Source organism: Parus major, chromosome 19 (assembly GCF_001522545.3).
Source record: "Parus major isolate Abel chromosome 19, Parus_major1.1, whole genome shotgun sequence".
In the NCBI taxonomy this organism is placed as follows: Eukaryota; Metazoa; Chordata; class Aves; order Passeriformes; family Paridae; genus Parus; species Parus major.
Window position 1 is genome coordinate 7,342,538 of NC_031787.1, and position 14,538 is coordinate 7,357,075.

Below are 14,538 nucleotides of genomic sequence, written 5' to 3' on the forward strand. Positions count from 1 at the left end.
GTCAATAGGTTCTAATAGGCTGCTAAGTTTTGTGTTTTATGGTTTGTATTTCACTTCAGTCTGCTTGGAATATTTTTTTTGTTGCACCTTGCAAACAAATGTTGGCTATAAAATCCAAATGCTCTAAAATGGAAGGGCCCTTGCCCCTGTGTAAGATGGATGAGTGGAACCAGGACTATCTGACCCCCTTGGTTTCCTTTCCTCCAGCTGTGGAAAGAGCTCATTAATGAAGTTTTTAATGAAGATGCAGTGCCAGTGTTGTGATGTTGGTCTCTCTCCACAGATGCCCAACGCTTGGCTGCCCACGCCCGCACTGCCTCGACCAGCCTGTTCCACGAGACAGACCTGGTGGTGTCCTACACTGACCTGGACAATCTCTTCAATTCTGATGAAGATGAACTCACAGTAAGTGATGTGCAAAAAGTCCTGGCAGGTGGCAGCCAAAAACCAGCAAGGAACAACCCTTGTCTTCCTGTGGTTTGGGGTTTGATTTTTTTTCCCCCCCATGCGTGTGTAGGAGAGGTTCCAAAACATTCCCACAAACAAGAGCTGTGGCCCCTCAGTGGCAAATGGACTGTTCTGGTTGACTCATGCAGGCAGATTTTTGATGCAAACAACCTCTTGGTCTTACTTCCTTACAATCCCCACAGTGTGTGCTGCCTGAACATACCTTTAGTTTGAGTTGTACAGATTCAGCAGGTGTGTTCTTTTCTTGTGGTTCGGGCTCTAGTTAACTGCTTCATCAAGGTAATATTGAAACAAAACAGCAGCTTCTGAAAGAGAAAAGGCACTTAAACACTGGAAATTCTGCCAAATAAACTGCTTCTCTGCAGCAGCTATTATCTTAGAGCAGTTTCTCTTGCAGTCTCTGATGGCTCTGAATCCATTATCTTTCTAGTTTCTATTTCAATACTATTTGTAATCAGTTGTCTTTTCTGAACTGTACTTTGCTCCATGCTTAATCCTAAATCCCCTTACCCAGACAAAATGCCCATCAACTTTAGTGGGAGCTGGAGCTGAGTAAGGGCTGAAGGATCTTAACAGCCCTCAGAGGTCATCAGTGTATGTAATCAAGTGTGTTTGCTCTTAAACATGAACACTTACAGTCTATAGACATCTGAACTGTTGAAAGATAGTAAAATATCTTATTCTTTCACTTTTGACTGTTTTTCTTTCCTGTATTTCTTGTTGCAGGATTTGTGTTTGTCTTTTCTGTTCCTGTGGTAACACCAGTGATGTTAATGTGGCTCTGGGGGTGTTATGGTTTGTTCTGGTAGTCTGTGGGCAGCCCTCATTTAGCTTCTTTTACTGTCTGCTAACAGGCTGAGGGTTGTTTTGTAACTGTTTTTTCTCTTCAATAACATTGTGACCTGTTGGGAGGGGTTCTCTGGGTTCCAAGAATTAAGAACAAGTATAAACCCAAGCTTAGGCTTCTGAGCTACTTTAAGTTTTCTAAATATTTTATAATGTCTCAGCTTTGTATGTGCAGGTGAGATTTCCTGTTAGCAGGAAACATGATCATGTGTTTATATCTGAAGTGATTTTATGACAATATTTCTTTCTTAGCCTGGATCTAAACGAACAGTGAATGGCACTGATGACAAATCCAACTGCAAAGAGGCAAAAACAGGAAATCTAGACCCACTGTCATGCATAAGTAAGATTTATTTGTGTTTTCTTTTTGCCTAAAAAGAATACTAACTCTAAATATTTGACTCCAATATGTTATGGCAATTTGGAAATGTATCCTTCATTTGCCTTTGTGAAATTTTGAGACTCAGGAAACACTTCAGAAAGTTTTCATGCTCTAAAGTCTGCTTCTGATCTGAAATTAGGCACTGCAGATCTCCATAAAATGTATCCAACTCCCCCTTCACTGGAACAACATATTATGGGGTTTTCTCCCATGAACATGAACAATAAGGAGTATGGCAGCATGGACACTACACTTGGAGGAACAGTGCTGGAAGGGAATAGCTCTGCTGTGGGAGCTCAGTTCAGAATCGAAGTAGATGAGGGTTTCTGCAGCCCCAAACCTGCTGAAATCAAGGTAGGTAGTGCTGACAGCCCTAATCAGTCCTTGTGATGATTATTGATCAGTTTATTACTTAAATCTGAAGTGGAATGGGGGAGATTAAGTACAGTTTATAACTTGTCCTGCATTATTTTTGGGGAGGTAATACACTTTGTAGTAAGTATGTAGTGTTTTACCATCTAAACTTAAGAGAGAGCAATACTTGAGTAGCCTTTAGAGAGCTGCAGAAATGCTTTTCAGTCATTGCAATCCACTGAGGTTTGTTTTGGTGTATTGTGAATATTGTATGTACACATCTCAGCTTTCTCTTGCATCTGTGTGAGGATTTTGGGTTAAAGAGCTGCTGCTTGAGCTCCATCCTGGTTTTTGGAGAAGCATTTAATTGCTGCAGTGATCTTATTTACACACTAATGCTTTCCCATGTCTGACTTCCAGGATTATTCTTATGTTTATAAGCCTGAGAACTGTCAAGCTTTAGTGGGATGTTCCATGTTTGCACCACTGAAGACTCTTCCCAGCCAATGTCTTCCTCCCATCAAACTGCCCGAGGAATGCATTTACCGCCAGAGCTGGACTGTGGGAAAGCTGGATCTGCTTCCTCCAGGCCCTGCCATGCCTTTCATCAAAGATGGGTACGACCCTGGGGGGGTTCAGCTTTGTGAGGTGTTCACTTTACCACCCTTAAATATTTATTTTGTCAATCAGTAGTGGGAATATTTCTTTATACTCTGTTTATACAACTGACAAGAGCCTTTAAAAACATCCTTCTGGCTAAACCTACTGCAGGAGACTCTTCTCAAAGAGCTTCTTAACTGTACATACATTTTATTTGTTGTCTCCTTTAAAGGTTTCTTGGGGAAGCTTAATGGTGCAAGTCCAGGTTTAATAAGTAATGAAGATGGTAACAATCAAGATAAATGTAAACTTGGGACTTTGCTTTTGTGGTGATGTACTTGGTGCTGGAAGGGCTTAGTAGGTGGTGCTGCTGTTTCTTAAATTACTTTCTTAAGTAGCAGTAAACTCAGCTGTGCTGGGAGTAGGAAAACATCTCCTGTGCCATGTGACTGGGCCTGGTCACAGCAGAGCTGCAGGGGACATTTCTGTACCCTGCATTTGATAGGGATGCTCTTGCTGCCAGCTCTTCTTGAGGAAAAGATTTCTTTCTTTTTCTCTGCCACATTACCAGCTGGTATAAATGGATTGATTGGGTAGCAAGAAAGTGTTATGTATTTCTTGATAAAATTATAAGAATGGTAAATTTTGGATTAAATACTGATGTTGCTTCTGTTACTCATTAGCAATATGTTTCCAGGTCTCATTAGCCTTACAAGGCTTTGGAGATACTCAGGTGCTTAGGGAAGAAAATGTTAAACCTTTCCAGGTGATACTTTCCTCGTGGATTCAGCTGAATCTGCTGTCAATAGACCTCTGGTCTATTTTCGTAGTGTGTGTTAACACAATATGTAAATAAAACATGAATGAAAAAGGTGTCCTTTAGACTCCATACAAGCACAGAATTTATAATTTATTCTGACCACACTTGTTTCCTGGGAGCTTTGTGCAAAGGAAAAGACAAAAGGAGGCAGGGAGAGATTCTTTAATGGTGCTGTCAGTGGGAATCCTGCAAAGTCATTTAGAACAAATGCTCTTGAAGTTCCTTAGGGAATGAAAATCTTGCTGTGGATTATGAAAGACTAGCTTAAAAAAAGCAAATATTAATTAGGAAGGTCCTTCTTTAGAAATCTGAGTCTTAAACTTCAAACCCAGTATGTTGTGTACTTAAAGCCTTTCTTTCTCTTGTGGCTGCTGTCAGTGATGGGAGCACCATGGATCAGGAGTACGGCCCTGCCTACACCCCCCAGACCCACACTCCGTTTGGGATGCCCCCGAGCAGTGCCCCTCCCAGCAACAGCGGGGCTGGAATCCTCCCTTCTCCTTCCACCCCTCGCTTCCCAACTCCCAGAACACCAAGGACTCCCCGGACGCCCCGTGGAGCTGGCGGGCCCGCGAGCGCCCAGGGCTCAGTGAAATACGAGAATTCGGATTTGTACTCCCCAGCTTCCACACCCTCCACGTGTCGGCCGCTGAACTCGGTGGAGCCCGCGACGGTGCCTTCCATCCCCGAGGCACACAGCCTGTATGTGAATCTCATCCTCTCCGAGTCTGTCATGAATCTCTTCAAAGACTGCAACTTCGACAGCTGCTGCATTTGTGTTTGCAATATGAACATCAAAGGTGCTGACGTTGGAGTTTACATTCCTGATCCAACACAAGAGGCCCAGTATAGGTGTACCTGTGGTTTCAGTGCTGTTATGAATAGAAAATTTGGCAACAGTTCTGGGCTGTTTCTCGAAGATGAGTTGGATATTCTGGGGCGAAACACGGAGTGTGGCAAGGAAGCAGAAAAACGCTTTGAAGCTCTCAGAGCTACTTCCATTGAACACGGCAGTGGAGGGCTGAAAGAACCCGAGAAACTGCCCGATGACTTGATACTGTTGCTGCAGGATCAGTGCACCAACCTGTTCTCACCCTTTGGAGCAGCAGACCAAGACTCCATGGCCAAAGTTGGTGCTGTCAGCAGCCTGGTACGTGTAGAAGAAAGGGATTGTTGCAATGACTGCTACTTAGCCTTGGAACATGGACGGCAGTTCATGGACAATATGTCAGGAGGGAAAGTTGATGAAGCACTTGTGAAAACTACTTGCTTGCACCACTGGTCAAAAAGAAATGGTAAATATTGAAAATAGCTTATTTTTCACTTGTCTGCTTGTTTGGGTTTTTGTTTATGGAGGGTCTTTTTTTGTGGTTTTCCTTTGTGGATTTTGAATGCTTTTTTTGCCACCTGAGTGCTCATACAGACTTCTGGTTGATGGTGTTCAGAATAACCAGCCCTTCTATGTCTTGTGCTGATCACCAAGCAGAGTAAGGCCTTGGCTGCCCCCAGTTGTAAATTCCCAATATATATATGAAGTGTAACTTGAGACCACTGCCTGTGTCCACAACACTTCACTGGGTTTATCCTTTAAAGAGCTTTTGGTGAGTGGCTCTACAGAGGCTCTGGAATGATTGATGCCTGTAGGAAATGCAGGGGGTTTGAGTGGTGACCAAACTGTCAAGGCTACAAGGCAGAATTAAACAACAGCTCTGATTCAGTTGGCTTCCCCCCTTCTTTAAGGAGGAGAGAGGGGGCAGTAGGTTAATGGCACATGTGGCAAAAAAAGCATTATTGTAGCCTTCACTGCATGTTGGGTCTGCCAATTCAGAAATCCTTGGATTTTTCCTTCGAGGGCCTGAGTAATGATACAGTGTCTCTTGGAATACCCTTCATTGTGTGTATTTGCTTACTTCTCTCTAATAGAATTTTCAAGTGGCAGCCCTTAACAGAGTTAGGGTGAAAGATAAAGTTAGGAATCACAGGTAGCTGCAGTTCATAGTTGTAAGTGAAGATGAGGAGAACACAGCCAGGTTCCTGTGGCTTGCTGGGGGATTAACTTGGAAAGCCCAGACTGTAAATAAATTGATGTTTTTAGGCACACAGGAGAAGACTGTGTTACTGTGACTCCGGTGTTTGGGATAAAAAGATGTAAAGATATTTTAAAAGAGAAGACTTGGGAATTGTAGCCATGCCAAATTTTGTGTCAGATGTCATTCTAAAGCCCTGTACTTGAAAAATGGCCCAGTGGTGGCTCTGGATGAAATGGGCTGAGTCTGCTCGAGGCTTCCCTCGACTTCACTGAAATGAGCACTGGGTGGCAGCCTGCAAATCTGCCTTTGTTGGGGGGGACAATCTGGGAGTTTCAGGCTTCTTGTTCGGAGCTTTTTGGATTGTTTTTGTTTGTTTTGTTTTTATTTTAGGGTGTTTTCTCGTAGTTTAACTCATAAGAAATTTTCCCCTTTCAGTGGGAAAAATTCTAGAGGAAAGAACAAAATTAAGGAAAAAAATCCATCTGTATATTTTGTCAGGGGAAGAGGGAGAGCTCTAAATCCGTGCATGCTCAACTTTATATATCCCAGCCTCTGGGTGGGCTGCAGGTGTTTTTTAGAAGAGAGTGTTTACAATGGAGGTGCTTTGGGATCGTGGCTGTCGTGCCCTGACCACGTTTGTGTCCCTGCAGTGGTGGATGTGAGTATGCAGTGTTCCCAGGACATCCTCCGCATGCTGCTCTCGCTCCAGCCCGTGCTGCAGGACGCCATCCAGAAGAAGCGAACGGTCCGGTCCTGGGGTGTGCAGGGACCCCTCACGTGGCAGCAGTTCCACAAAATGGCTGGGAGAGGCTCCTACGGTAATGGTTCCATGCAATCCTGCTTCATGGAATCTCCTTCCTCTGCTCCATCCACCCCAACTTGGTGGCTGGTGATGCTCAACCTATTGGGATGCTGAACAGCACTTGACCTTTCTTTAAACTAACGAGAGCTTATTAGACAGAGGAGAATTCTTCTCTTTAGAAAAACAGAAAATATTTATATTCCTTAGAACAGGTAATGAATTAAAGATGTGCATTTAAAATTTACAGCTTCAGTTGCACTGTTTGTATACACCTGACACTTCACCCAGTGAGGGACTTAAATTGCAAAGATGGGTTTAGTGTTAAAAACAGAGCAACTGCTCAGGATTTTATACTCAAAATTTTTCTATCCACCCCATTTGAATTACTCTAAAGGTAGGGAGTTAAAAATACCTGCTTTTGAAATTCTTGAGACAGTGTGTTTTATTGCTCAGTACTGTCAGAATTGTGTTCAAGATCTAGGGTTACTCAGTGTCTCTGATAAATGTTTGGAGTGGCCAACATGTGATGCATTCACAGATAGAAGGTGAATTTTGTGCACTCACGATTTAATGACTTCATTAGCATATGAGATTGATTTACCACTGTGTTAAAAGAGTGACCTTTCACCAGCAGATCTTTTGTAGCTGTATTTAGAACGTGGCAATTATACATTTACAGTACATGTAAATGCATGCTCTTAAGTTTGTTTCCTTCTCTGGCCCTTTACCCATCTGCTTAGAATATTTACATTTTTTTCCCTGTCTTTGGCTCTGTGGGAAAAGGCTTCCTGGACAGGGCAGATCTGTTCTCGATTGCCTGTGTACTGATGGAAATATAAAACACTGTGGAACTTTTTCCTGAGGCCCTGAGATATTTCAAATAAAAACAATCAGCTGATGGGTGTTTTTCAGAGGGTTGGCTCCTACACTTTGGATCTGTAAAATGAGAACTATTCCATTGATAGCCAGTGTCCCTTCCTGTGAGATGCTGGGAACACCAGAGGCTGTTCTATTCATGTTTCCTTGAAGTTAATTTTAAGCTTTCTGCTTAAAAAACATGCCTTGCTTTTCCAGGAACTGATGAGTCCCCAGAACCACTGCCAATCCCAACATTTTTGTTGGGATACGATTACGATTTCCTGGTGCTGTCTCCATTTGCATTGCCCTACTGGGAGAGGCTGATGCTGGAACCTTACGGATCTCAGCGAGACGTCGCTTACGTTGTGGTGTGCCCGGAGAACGAGGCTCTGCTCAACGGAGCCAAAAGCTTCTTTAGGGATCTGACTGCAATATACGAGGTACAGGATTTGTGGCAGTTTGCAGTGAAATGGATTTGGGAAAGGCTGTTTCTAATACGTGCTCATAAGGACTTATCAGGCTTGTCGGAGCTGATAGCGACGCCTGCTCAGAATGCTATCTGGGAAAGCTGCTCGGAGGGATTTTAGGAATGGGCACTTGGAAGATAAGGGCTGTTGGTGCTGCTTCCCCGTTCCTTTCAGTATTCATCGTTCTCATCCGATAAACGCCACCCGGTGGCAACGCTCTGCATTGCCACCTTAATTGTGTTACCTCCATTTAATTCATTAATTACACGCTTCTGTTGCTTGGATTGAATGAAGATTAGAGTAGATTCTTATCAACCTGGTTTTCTTGCATTTAGGAAAACGCTGACAATAACCCATAAAATCACTATTCAACATTTCCTACTGGTGGAATTCTAGAGTTAAAATGTTACTTTGGAATATTGTAAATAAACTGAGAATTCTCTACCTTTCTGGGATATATCCTTTGTGTGATATTTAACAGCTTTTAAGGCTTTTTTTTACCTTCTTTGCAGTCCTGCAGGCTTGGTCAGCACAGACCTATCTGTAAGTTACTGCCTGATGGGATCATGAGGGTTGGACCTACAGCCTCCAAGAAGCTCTCAGAGAAGTTGGTCACAGAATGGTTCTCACAGACAGCCAATGCCAACAACGATGCGTTCTCCAAGCTCAAACTCTACGCTCAAGTTTGCAGATATGAGCTGGGTATGACCTTTTTTAATGTTCCTTATTTCATACAATTGTCACTTACTGCTTTGCAATAGAGAAGAAGGAATTGTGGCTTATTGTTTTATCGATTGGGGCAGTTTTCTGGTTTTAAACTAGATTTGAATATGTGCTAAAATGGCCTCTTACCACCCAGCAGTGCCTTTAGGGGATAGCAGCATGTCTGCCTGACAGGGACTTCTGTTGTCTTCTTGTGTTGGTGACTTGGATTGTGAGGCAGTGATTTCAAGCAATTCAACACATCTGGAAAAAAGTTATATTAAAAACAGATTTCTTGGTATTTTTGAAAGGCTTTTATGAAAATACTAGAGTTTGAAAATTTAATACAGGTGTTTTAATTTGAGAGCTTAAATGTGTGCTCAAGGTTTACTCTGTTTTGTTACAACTGTTGACTTCCGTAAGTGACATAAGCATCAAAACAGCTGCAATATAAAATTTATGCTTTTTTTTCCCTCTTGTTTTAGGTCCTTATCTTGCTTCTCAGCCTTTGGACAATTCTCTGCTTTCCCAAACAAACCTGGTCCCTCCCTCCAGCCAGGCAGCCTCTGCTCTGCCCCCAGTGACAGCCCCTGCTGCCAATCCCAACACTCCGTCATCCGCTCCTGCAGCTCCCACCAGCAGCACCATCACAGTGACCTCCAGCAGTGCCATGTCCTCTGCAGCCACTACAGCCAACTCCACCCTGACCACCACTGCCCCATCCTCCTCCTCTGCCAGCCTGGGCAGCGGCATTCCAACGAGCAAGCCTTCCTCGTTCCCACCTTTCAGCAATATGAACAATACCACTCCTGCCTCCCTGCCCACCCAGGCTGCGCCAGTCCCGAATGGGCAAACTGGGGGGCAGCAGCCACAGCCAACACTGCAAACAGCAGGGATGTCTGGAGACACGGCTGCAGCACCTGCACAGCCCCATCCAGAGGTTTCTGAAAGGTAGGGAACTGCAGTCACACCTTCAGATGAAAAATCAGCTCAACTAACATGAACTTATCAATGCACTTTCACCCCTTCAGTGAAAATCCTGTATTTATTTTCACCAAGCTGCTTTTAAGGGAGAATGAGAGTTAAATTGTGGTGGAGCTGAACCTTTTGGTTCCAGTTGTAGCTGCAGTTCTAATTACATCTCAGTGTCTGCTCCGGTACAAAAATAAACTTCCTTTTTTTTTTTATTCCTTCTCTCTAAAGAGAGAAAATTCACCAAACTACTCACTTCAATATTTTAAAGGGCTGGGGAAGGAGGGGGAGATAGCTAATTGGCACCATCTTAGAGTTCTATTTTCTGTAATCCAAGTTAGAGTGGTGAAGACAGCTCTTACTATAGATATTCTTGTTCCCCAGTTAAGCAGTAGTTGAGCTGCTGTAATAAAAAAGGCTAAAGGAAGGAAAAGAGATTTAGAGTTACTGATAAACTCTTATACAAAAACGACATAAAAAGACTGTTTCTTACACTACAGTTGACTCAAAGATCTTTCAGATTAATAATTGACCTAGTTTTGATCTAGTTTTGAAGTTAAACCAAATCTTTATAAAAGTCAGCTGTTTGTAACTGGTTTCAAAATTTCATTTCCAGCACTATGGATCGTGATAAAGTTGGAGTCCCCACAGATGGAGATTCACATGCTATCACCTATCCACCTGCAATTGTAGTTTACATAATTGATCCTTTCACATACGAAAAAAAGGATGAGAACAGTAGCTCATCCAGTTTGTGGACACTTGGACTTCTGCGCTGCTTCCTAGAGATGGTTCAGGTTCTTCCTCCCAACATCAAGAACATCATTTCTGTGCAGGTGAGCCAACAGAAACAAACAGAGTGTTCTTGGCTTTGGCTGTGTTTTGGGGGCAGTAACGTCCTCAAGGTGGGAGTTTCATTTCCTTCATAAACATTACTTACAGTTCTACAGCTGTTAAATCATTAAGTTAAAGCTTCTAGAGCAGTTTGGGTGCTATTAACCAAAGCTGAATCCTGTTGTACATTCCAAACTCATCAGTTTTATCTCAGAGGAAATGTAGTGCCCACTACAGTGATGAGTGAAGTATGGGAAAGCTGCTGGTCTTGTACTGGAATCTGCCTGACCCTGCTGGGCTGTAGGCAGAGCTCAGTCCAGCAGCAGCTGCAGGACCAATTAACAGAGGGCAGATTTTGGAGGAATCATTAAGATTCTCTTCTAAAGAATTATTTTTTCCTCTGAATAAAATTTCAGTGAGAATAATTTCTTGAAATTCCACAGGCTTTAGAAGTGGAAGAAATTTGACTGCAATGTAAAATTCAAAAAGCAATGTACCAAATACTGTGTCAGAAGCCATTTAATCTATTGATAAAACAATGATTTTTTTTTTTCTCCTCTCTTCTGTTCTAGATTGTCCCATGTCAGTACCTGCTCCAGCCTGTGAAACACGAGGACCGGCAGATTTACACTCAGCATTTAAAATCTTTGGCATTTTCAGCTTTCACTCAGTGTCGGAGACCTCTCCCAACTTCCACCAACGTGAAAACCTTAACTGGCTTTGGCCCAGGTTTAGCCATGGAAACTGCTCTTAGGAGTCCTGATGTGAGTATTGTTAATGAGATTGTGGAATTATCCAGATCAGAGGAAGGTCCCTGCTTATCAACTAACCATCTTTTGTGTTAGGAATAATTTCCTTCATTGTCTGTTCTGTTGTCTTTCTAGAGACCTGAGTGTATTCGACTTTACACCCCTCCTTTTATACTGGCTCCTGTAAAGGACAAGCAAACAGAGCTGGGAGAAACCTTTGGAGAAGCTGGCCAGAAGTATAATGTGCTTTTTGTGGGCTACTGTTTATCTCATGACCAGAGGTGGCTGCTTGCATCCTGTACAGACCTCTATGGAGAGCAGTTAGAAACTTGCATAATTAATATTGATGTACCAAACAGGTAAGAACCAAACTTCAACTCATTTTTACCAAGTATATTTTCTTTCATTCCCCTGAAGAATTACAGTGGGTTTGGTGCTGTAAGAATAACTGGCTTTTGTAGACTTGCTGTGGTGCAAAAGTGTCTAAAGCAGATGCATGGTTTCCCTATTATGTGTATACTGTTTTGAGTTAAATTTCTAGGAGAGCATAGTTTAGTTTCATGGGATTCTTGAATGTTAATGTGTGTGTTCATACTTCCCCATCTCACTTATGGGCTGTTAATGTCAGTGATTAATTAAAATACCCAAACCCCTGAAGCTGCAGCTGATGGACTGCAATACCAATGCTCTTGGATCCTGAGAATGCTCAGGTTAATACAAAAAAGTTCTAAATGTGGCATTGAAAACTTGTTACAGATGGGTTTTAGCTTTGTTTTCTCTTCTTTCTTACTTCTAGAGCTCGCAGGAAAAAGGGTTCTGCCCGCAGACTTGGTCTCCAGAAACTGTGGGAATGGTGCTTGGGACTTGTGCAGATGAGCTCTTTGCCGTGGAGAGTTGTCATAGGCCGCTTAGGAAGAATAGGACATGGGGAATTAAAAGGTAACAGCAGCATTTTTTTAAGAGTCTAAAGCTTGATTTGAAGCTTTAATTTTTCAGTAATATCAAATGTGTCCATCCATGTTTCTGGAAGAAAACCTCACCAATGAGATTTCCTTCCTCAGACTGGAGCTGTTTGCTGAGCCGCCGGAACCTGCAGTCGCTGAGCAAGAGGCTGAAGGACATGTGCAGGATGTGTGGGATCTCTGCTGCAGACTCCCCCAGCATTCTCAGTGCTTGCTTGGTGGCCATGGAACCCCAGGGATCCTTCATTATTATGCCAGGTATTTGGGAAACCCTCTCTCTCTCTTTTTGGCATGAGAACTAACAGTTCAGGCTTTGCAAAACTAAGGAACCGCTTGATTTCTCTCCCAAAGATTCTGTGTCCACCGGCTCCGTGTTCGGGCGCAGCACCACTCTGAACATGCAAACGTCTCAGCTGAACACGCCCCAGGACACGTCCTGCACTCACATCCTGGTGTTCCCCACCTCTGCATCCGTGCAAGTGGCATCATCCACTTACACCACTGAGAACCTGGACCTGGCCTTTAACACAAACAATGGTTTGTACTTGGGATTTGTTCTTGCCTTCTAAAAACCGCTCATCACTCCCCCATCATAAGAATAAACTGCTCATTCTAAGCAACCATTTCCATTGAAAATCACTTCATTTCTGAATGTATTGTCATGTCCTGCACATGGTGAAATTGTAGGAATTCACTGGTCTTGTTCTTTTTCAAGATGGAGCAGATGGAATGGGAATCTTTGACTTGTTAGACACTGGAGATGATCTTGATCCTGATATCATAAATATTCTTCCTGCATCTCCTGGTGGATCCCCTGTGCATTCTCCAGGGTCCCACTACCCCCATGGAGGTGATATGGGCAAGGTAATTATTGGAGTAAATACAGTTTTGTGTGTGTGTGTGTGTTTTGTCTGGTTTTTCTCCATCTGTTCATTTCCTTTCTGCGGAATGAAAGGTTTTAGATCCACCTGGATATTGAATTGTCATGTCATGTTTGGATATTTCAAAATGCTTTGTGTTTCAGAAGCTACAGATAATTTCTATTAAATTTGTGCTCTCCTAATCCAAAACCATTGCCTGTTGTGTTCCAGGGTCAAGGCACAGATCGATTGCTTTCCACAGAATCTCATGATGAAGTAACAAATATACTGCAGCAGCCACTGGCCCTCGGTTATTTTGTGTCAACTGCCAAAGCAGGTCCATTGCCTGACTGGTTTTGGTCAGCGTGTCCTCAAGCACAAAATCAGTGTCCCTTGTTTCTTAAGGTACTGTCCTGGCAGAGACTTGTGCAGCCTGAGGGATCTGGGGGTGAAAACTGTTCTGGTTAAACTAAAGTCAGTGCATGTCTCTGGGGATAGCTCTGCTTTTGCTTCAGGAGAGGTCAGGTGTTCAGTTTTTGAGATTTGGTTGTTTTGGAGGTTCTGACTTGCTCATGTTACTTCCTGATGGTCTGGTCTCTTTGTTTTCTTGGCTACATGCTCCAGGATTTTGTAAGAACAGGTTGAGTTCCTGGACAGAGCTCAGGCTAAGGCTGGACTCCTGTGGGGACTGGTGGTAGAGAGGGAGGTACATAAGTACAGCATAATAACTCAGCTGCCCTGGGTAAAATAAGGAAAAATTAATCTCTTTCTGTATTGCACAAAGCATAAAAGCTGTTTTTTCCATGTTGGCTTTGCCAAGTTACAGCCATTGTATCATCAGTCTGGATGCTGTCTGAGCCCCTTATCTCCTTATGACACAATCAAGACACACTTGGCATATTTAAGGCCATACATTGGTATACAGAGAAACTTTCTGTATTAACAAATCAGCATCTCTAATATTGTGATTTGTTTTCTAATGATTCAGATATATCTTCTGCAGCCTAGTTTGTGTCTGGGTTAGCAGTTCCTCTTGGCCTAAGCTCAGCTATGGCTTTGTATAGGATATTATTTTGAAGAGAGGATTTATTATTTACACTAAGCAGCTTTGTATATGAAATAAAAATAGACCGGGCCTATAGAAAGCAACTGAACTTCCAAGTTTTATTAGACATCTTGGGCCACTTGAGTTATTTTTTTAATAATCACTTAATGTAGAAAAGGGATTTAAAAAAAACCCCAATATGTATTTCACTACTAGCACTGTGCTTTTAGCAGAGATCTGTGTGAGAGAATATAAATATTCTGATAAGCCCTGAACTTGTTGATGGCCTAAGGATAAGTTTTGTTTTGGCTTGTGTGTTAGAGAAGGTGACTGCAAGCTATAACAATGTGGGGGAAGGAAATACGGTGTAGTTGATCAGGCAGTAACTTCTGGCTTCCTTCTTCCTTCCTCAGGCCTCTTTGCACCTCCACGTGCCTTCAGTGCAATCAGACGAGCTACTCCACAGTAAACACTCCCATCCACTTGATTCTAATCAAACTTCTGATGTGCTCAGGTATTTGTCATTGATCAGTTGCAAAAATATTGTGCATTTAGGTTTTAATGCTGCTGCAGTGAAACTGCATGTTTGTTCTTCGTGCTGTTGGTTTTTTTTCTTTGCACAGCTGATATCCTTAGTGGAGATAAATTGCTGTGCTTTCAGTGATTGTCATGGAACAGTGAAATTAAAACCAAACGTCTCTAAGCCCTTCTTTAACTTTGAAAATGTTTAAAAAATAATGAGTTCCTCAAACTAGAAGAAAGTTTGAGGTCTAGCAGGAAAGACAGA

General features: G+C 42.6%; 1 protein-coding gene across 1 annotated transcript in view; it reads left to right on the plus strand.

The window, feature by feature from the left end:
* Positions 1–14,538, plus strand: part of MED13 (mediator complex subunit 13) — a 54,551-nt gene that overhangs the window by 35,263 nt on the left and 4,750 nt on the right. The window contains exons 12-29 of the mRNA XM_015646397.3: positions 284–405; positions 1,567–1,657; positions 1,836–2,050; positions 2,471–2,667; positions 3,849–4,765; positions 6,151–6,318; positions 7,377–7,600; positions 8,140–8,329; positions 8,815–9,280; positions 9,918–10,137; positions 10,708–10,899; positions 11,020–11,243; positions 11,681–11,823; positions 11,946–12,104; positions 12,198–12,383; positions 12,562–12,710; positions 12,938–13,111; positions 14,165–14,265. Coding sequence (XP_015501883.1) covers positions 284–405; positions 1,567–1,657; positions 1,836–2,050; positions 2,471–2,667; positions 3,849–4,765; positions 6,151–6,318; positions 7,377–7,600; positions 8,140–8,329; positions 8,815–9,280; positions 9,918–10,137; positions 10,708–10,899; positions 11,020–11,243; positions 11,681–11,823; positions 11,946–12,104; positions 12,198–12,383; positions 12,562–12,710; positions 12,938–13,111; positions 14,165–14,265 — 4,138 coding nt within the window. The remainder of the gene's footprint in view (positions 1–283; positions 406–1,566; positions 1,658–1,835; positions 2,051–2,470; positions 2,668–3,848; positions 4,766–6,150; positions 6,319–7,376; positions 7,601–8,139; positions 8,330–8,814; positions 9,281–9,917; positions 10,138–10,707; positions 10,900–11,019; positions 11,244–11,680; positions 11,824–11,945; positions 12,105–12,197; positions 12,384–12,561; positions 12,711–12,937; positions 13,112–14,164; positions 14,266–14,538) is intronic.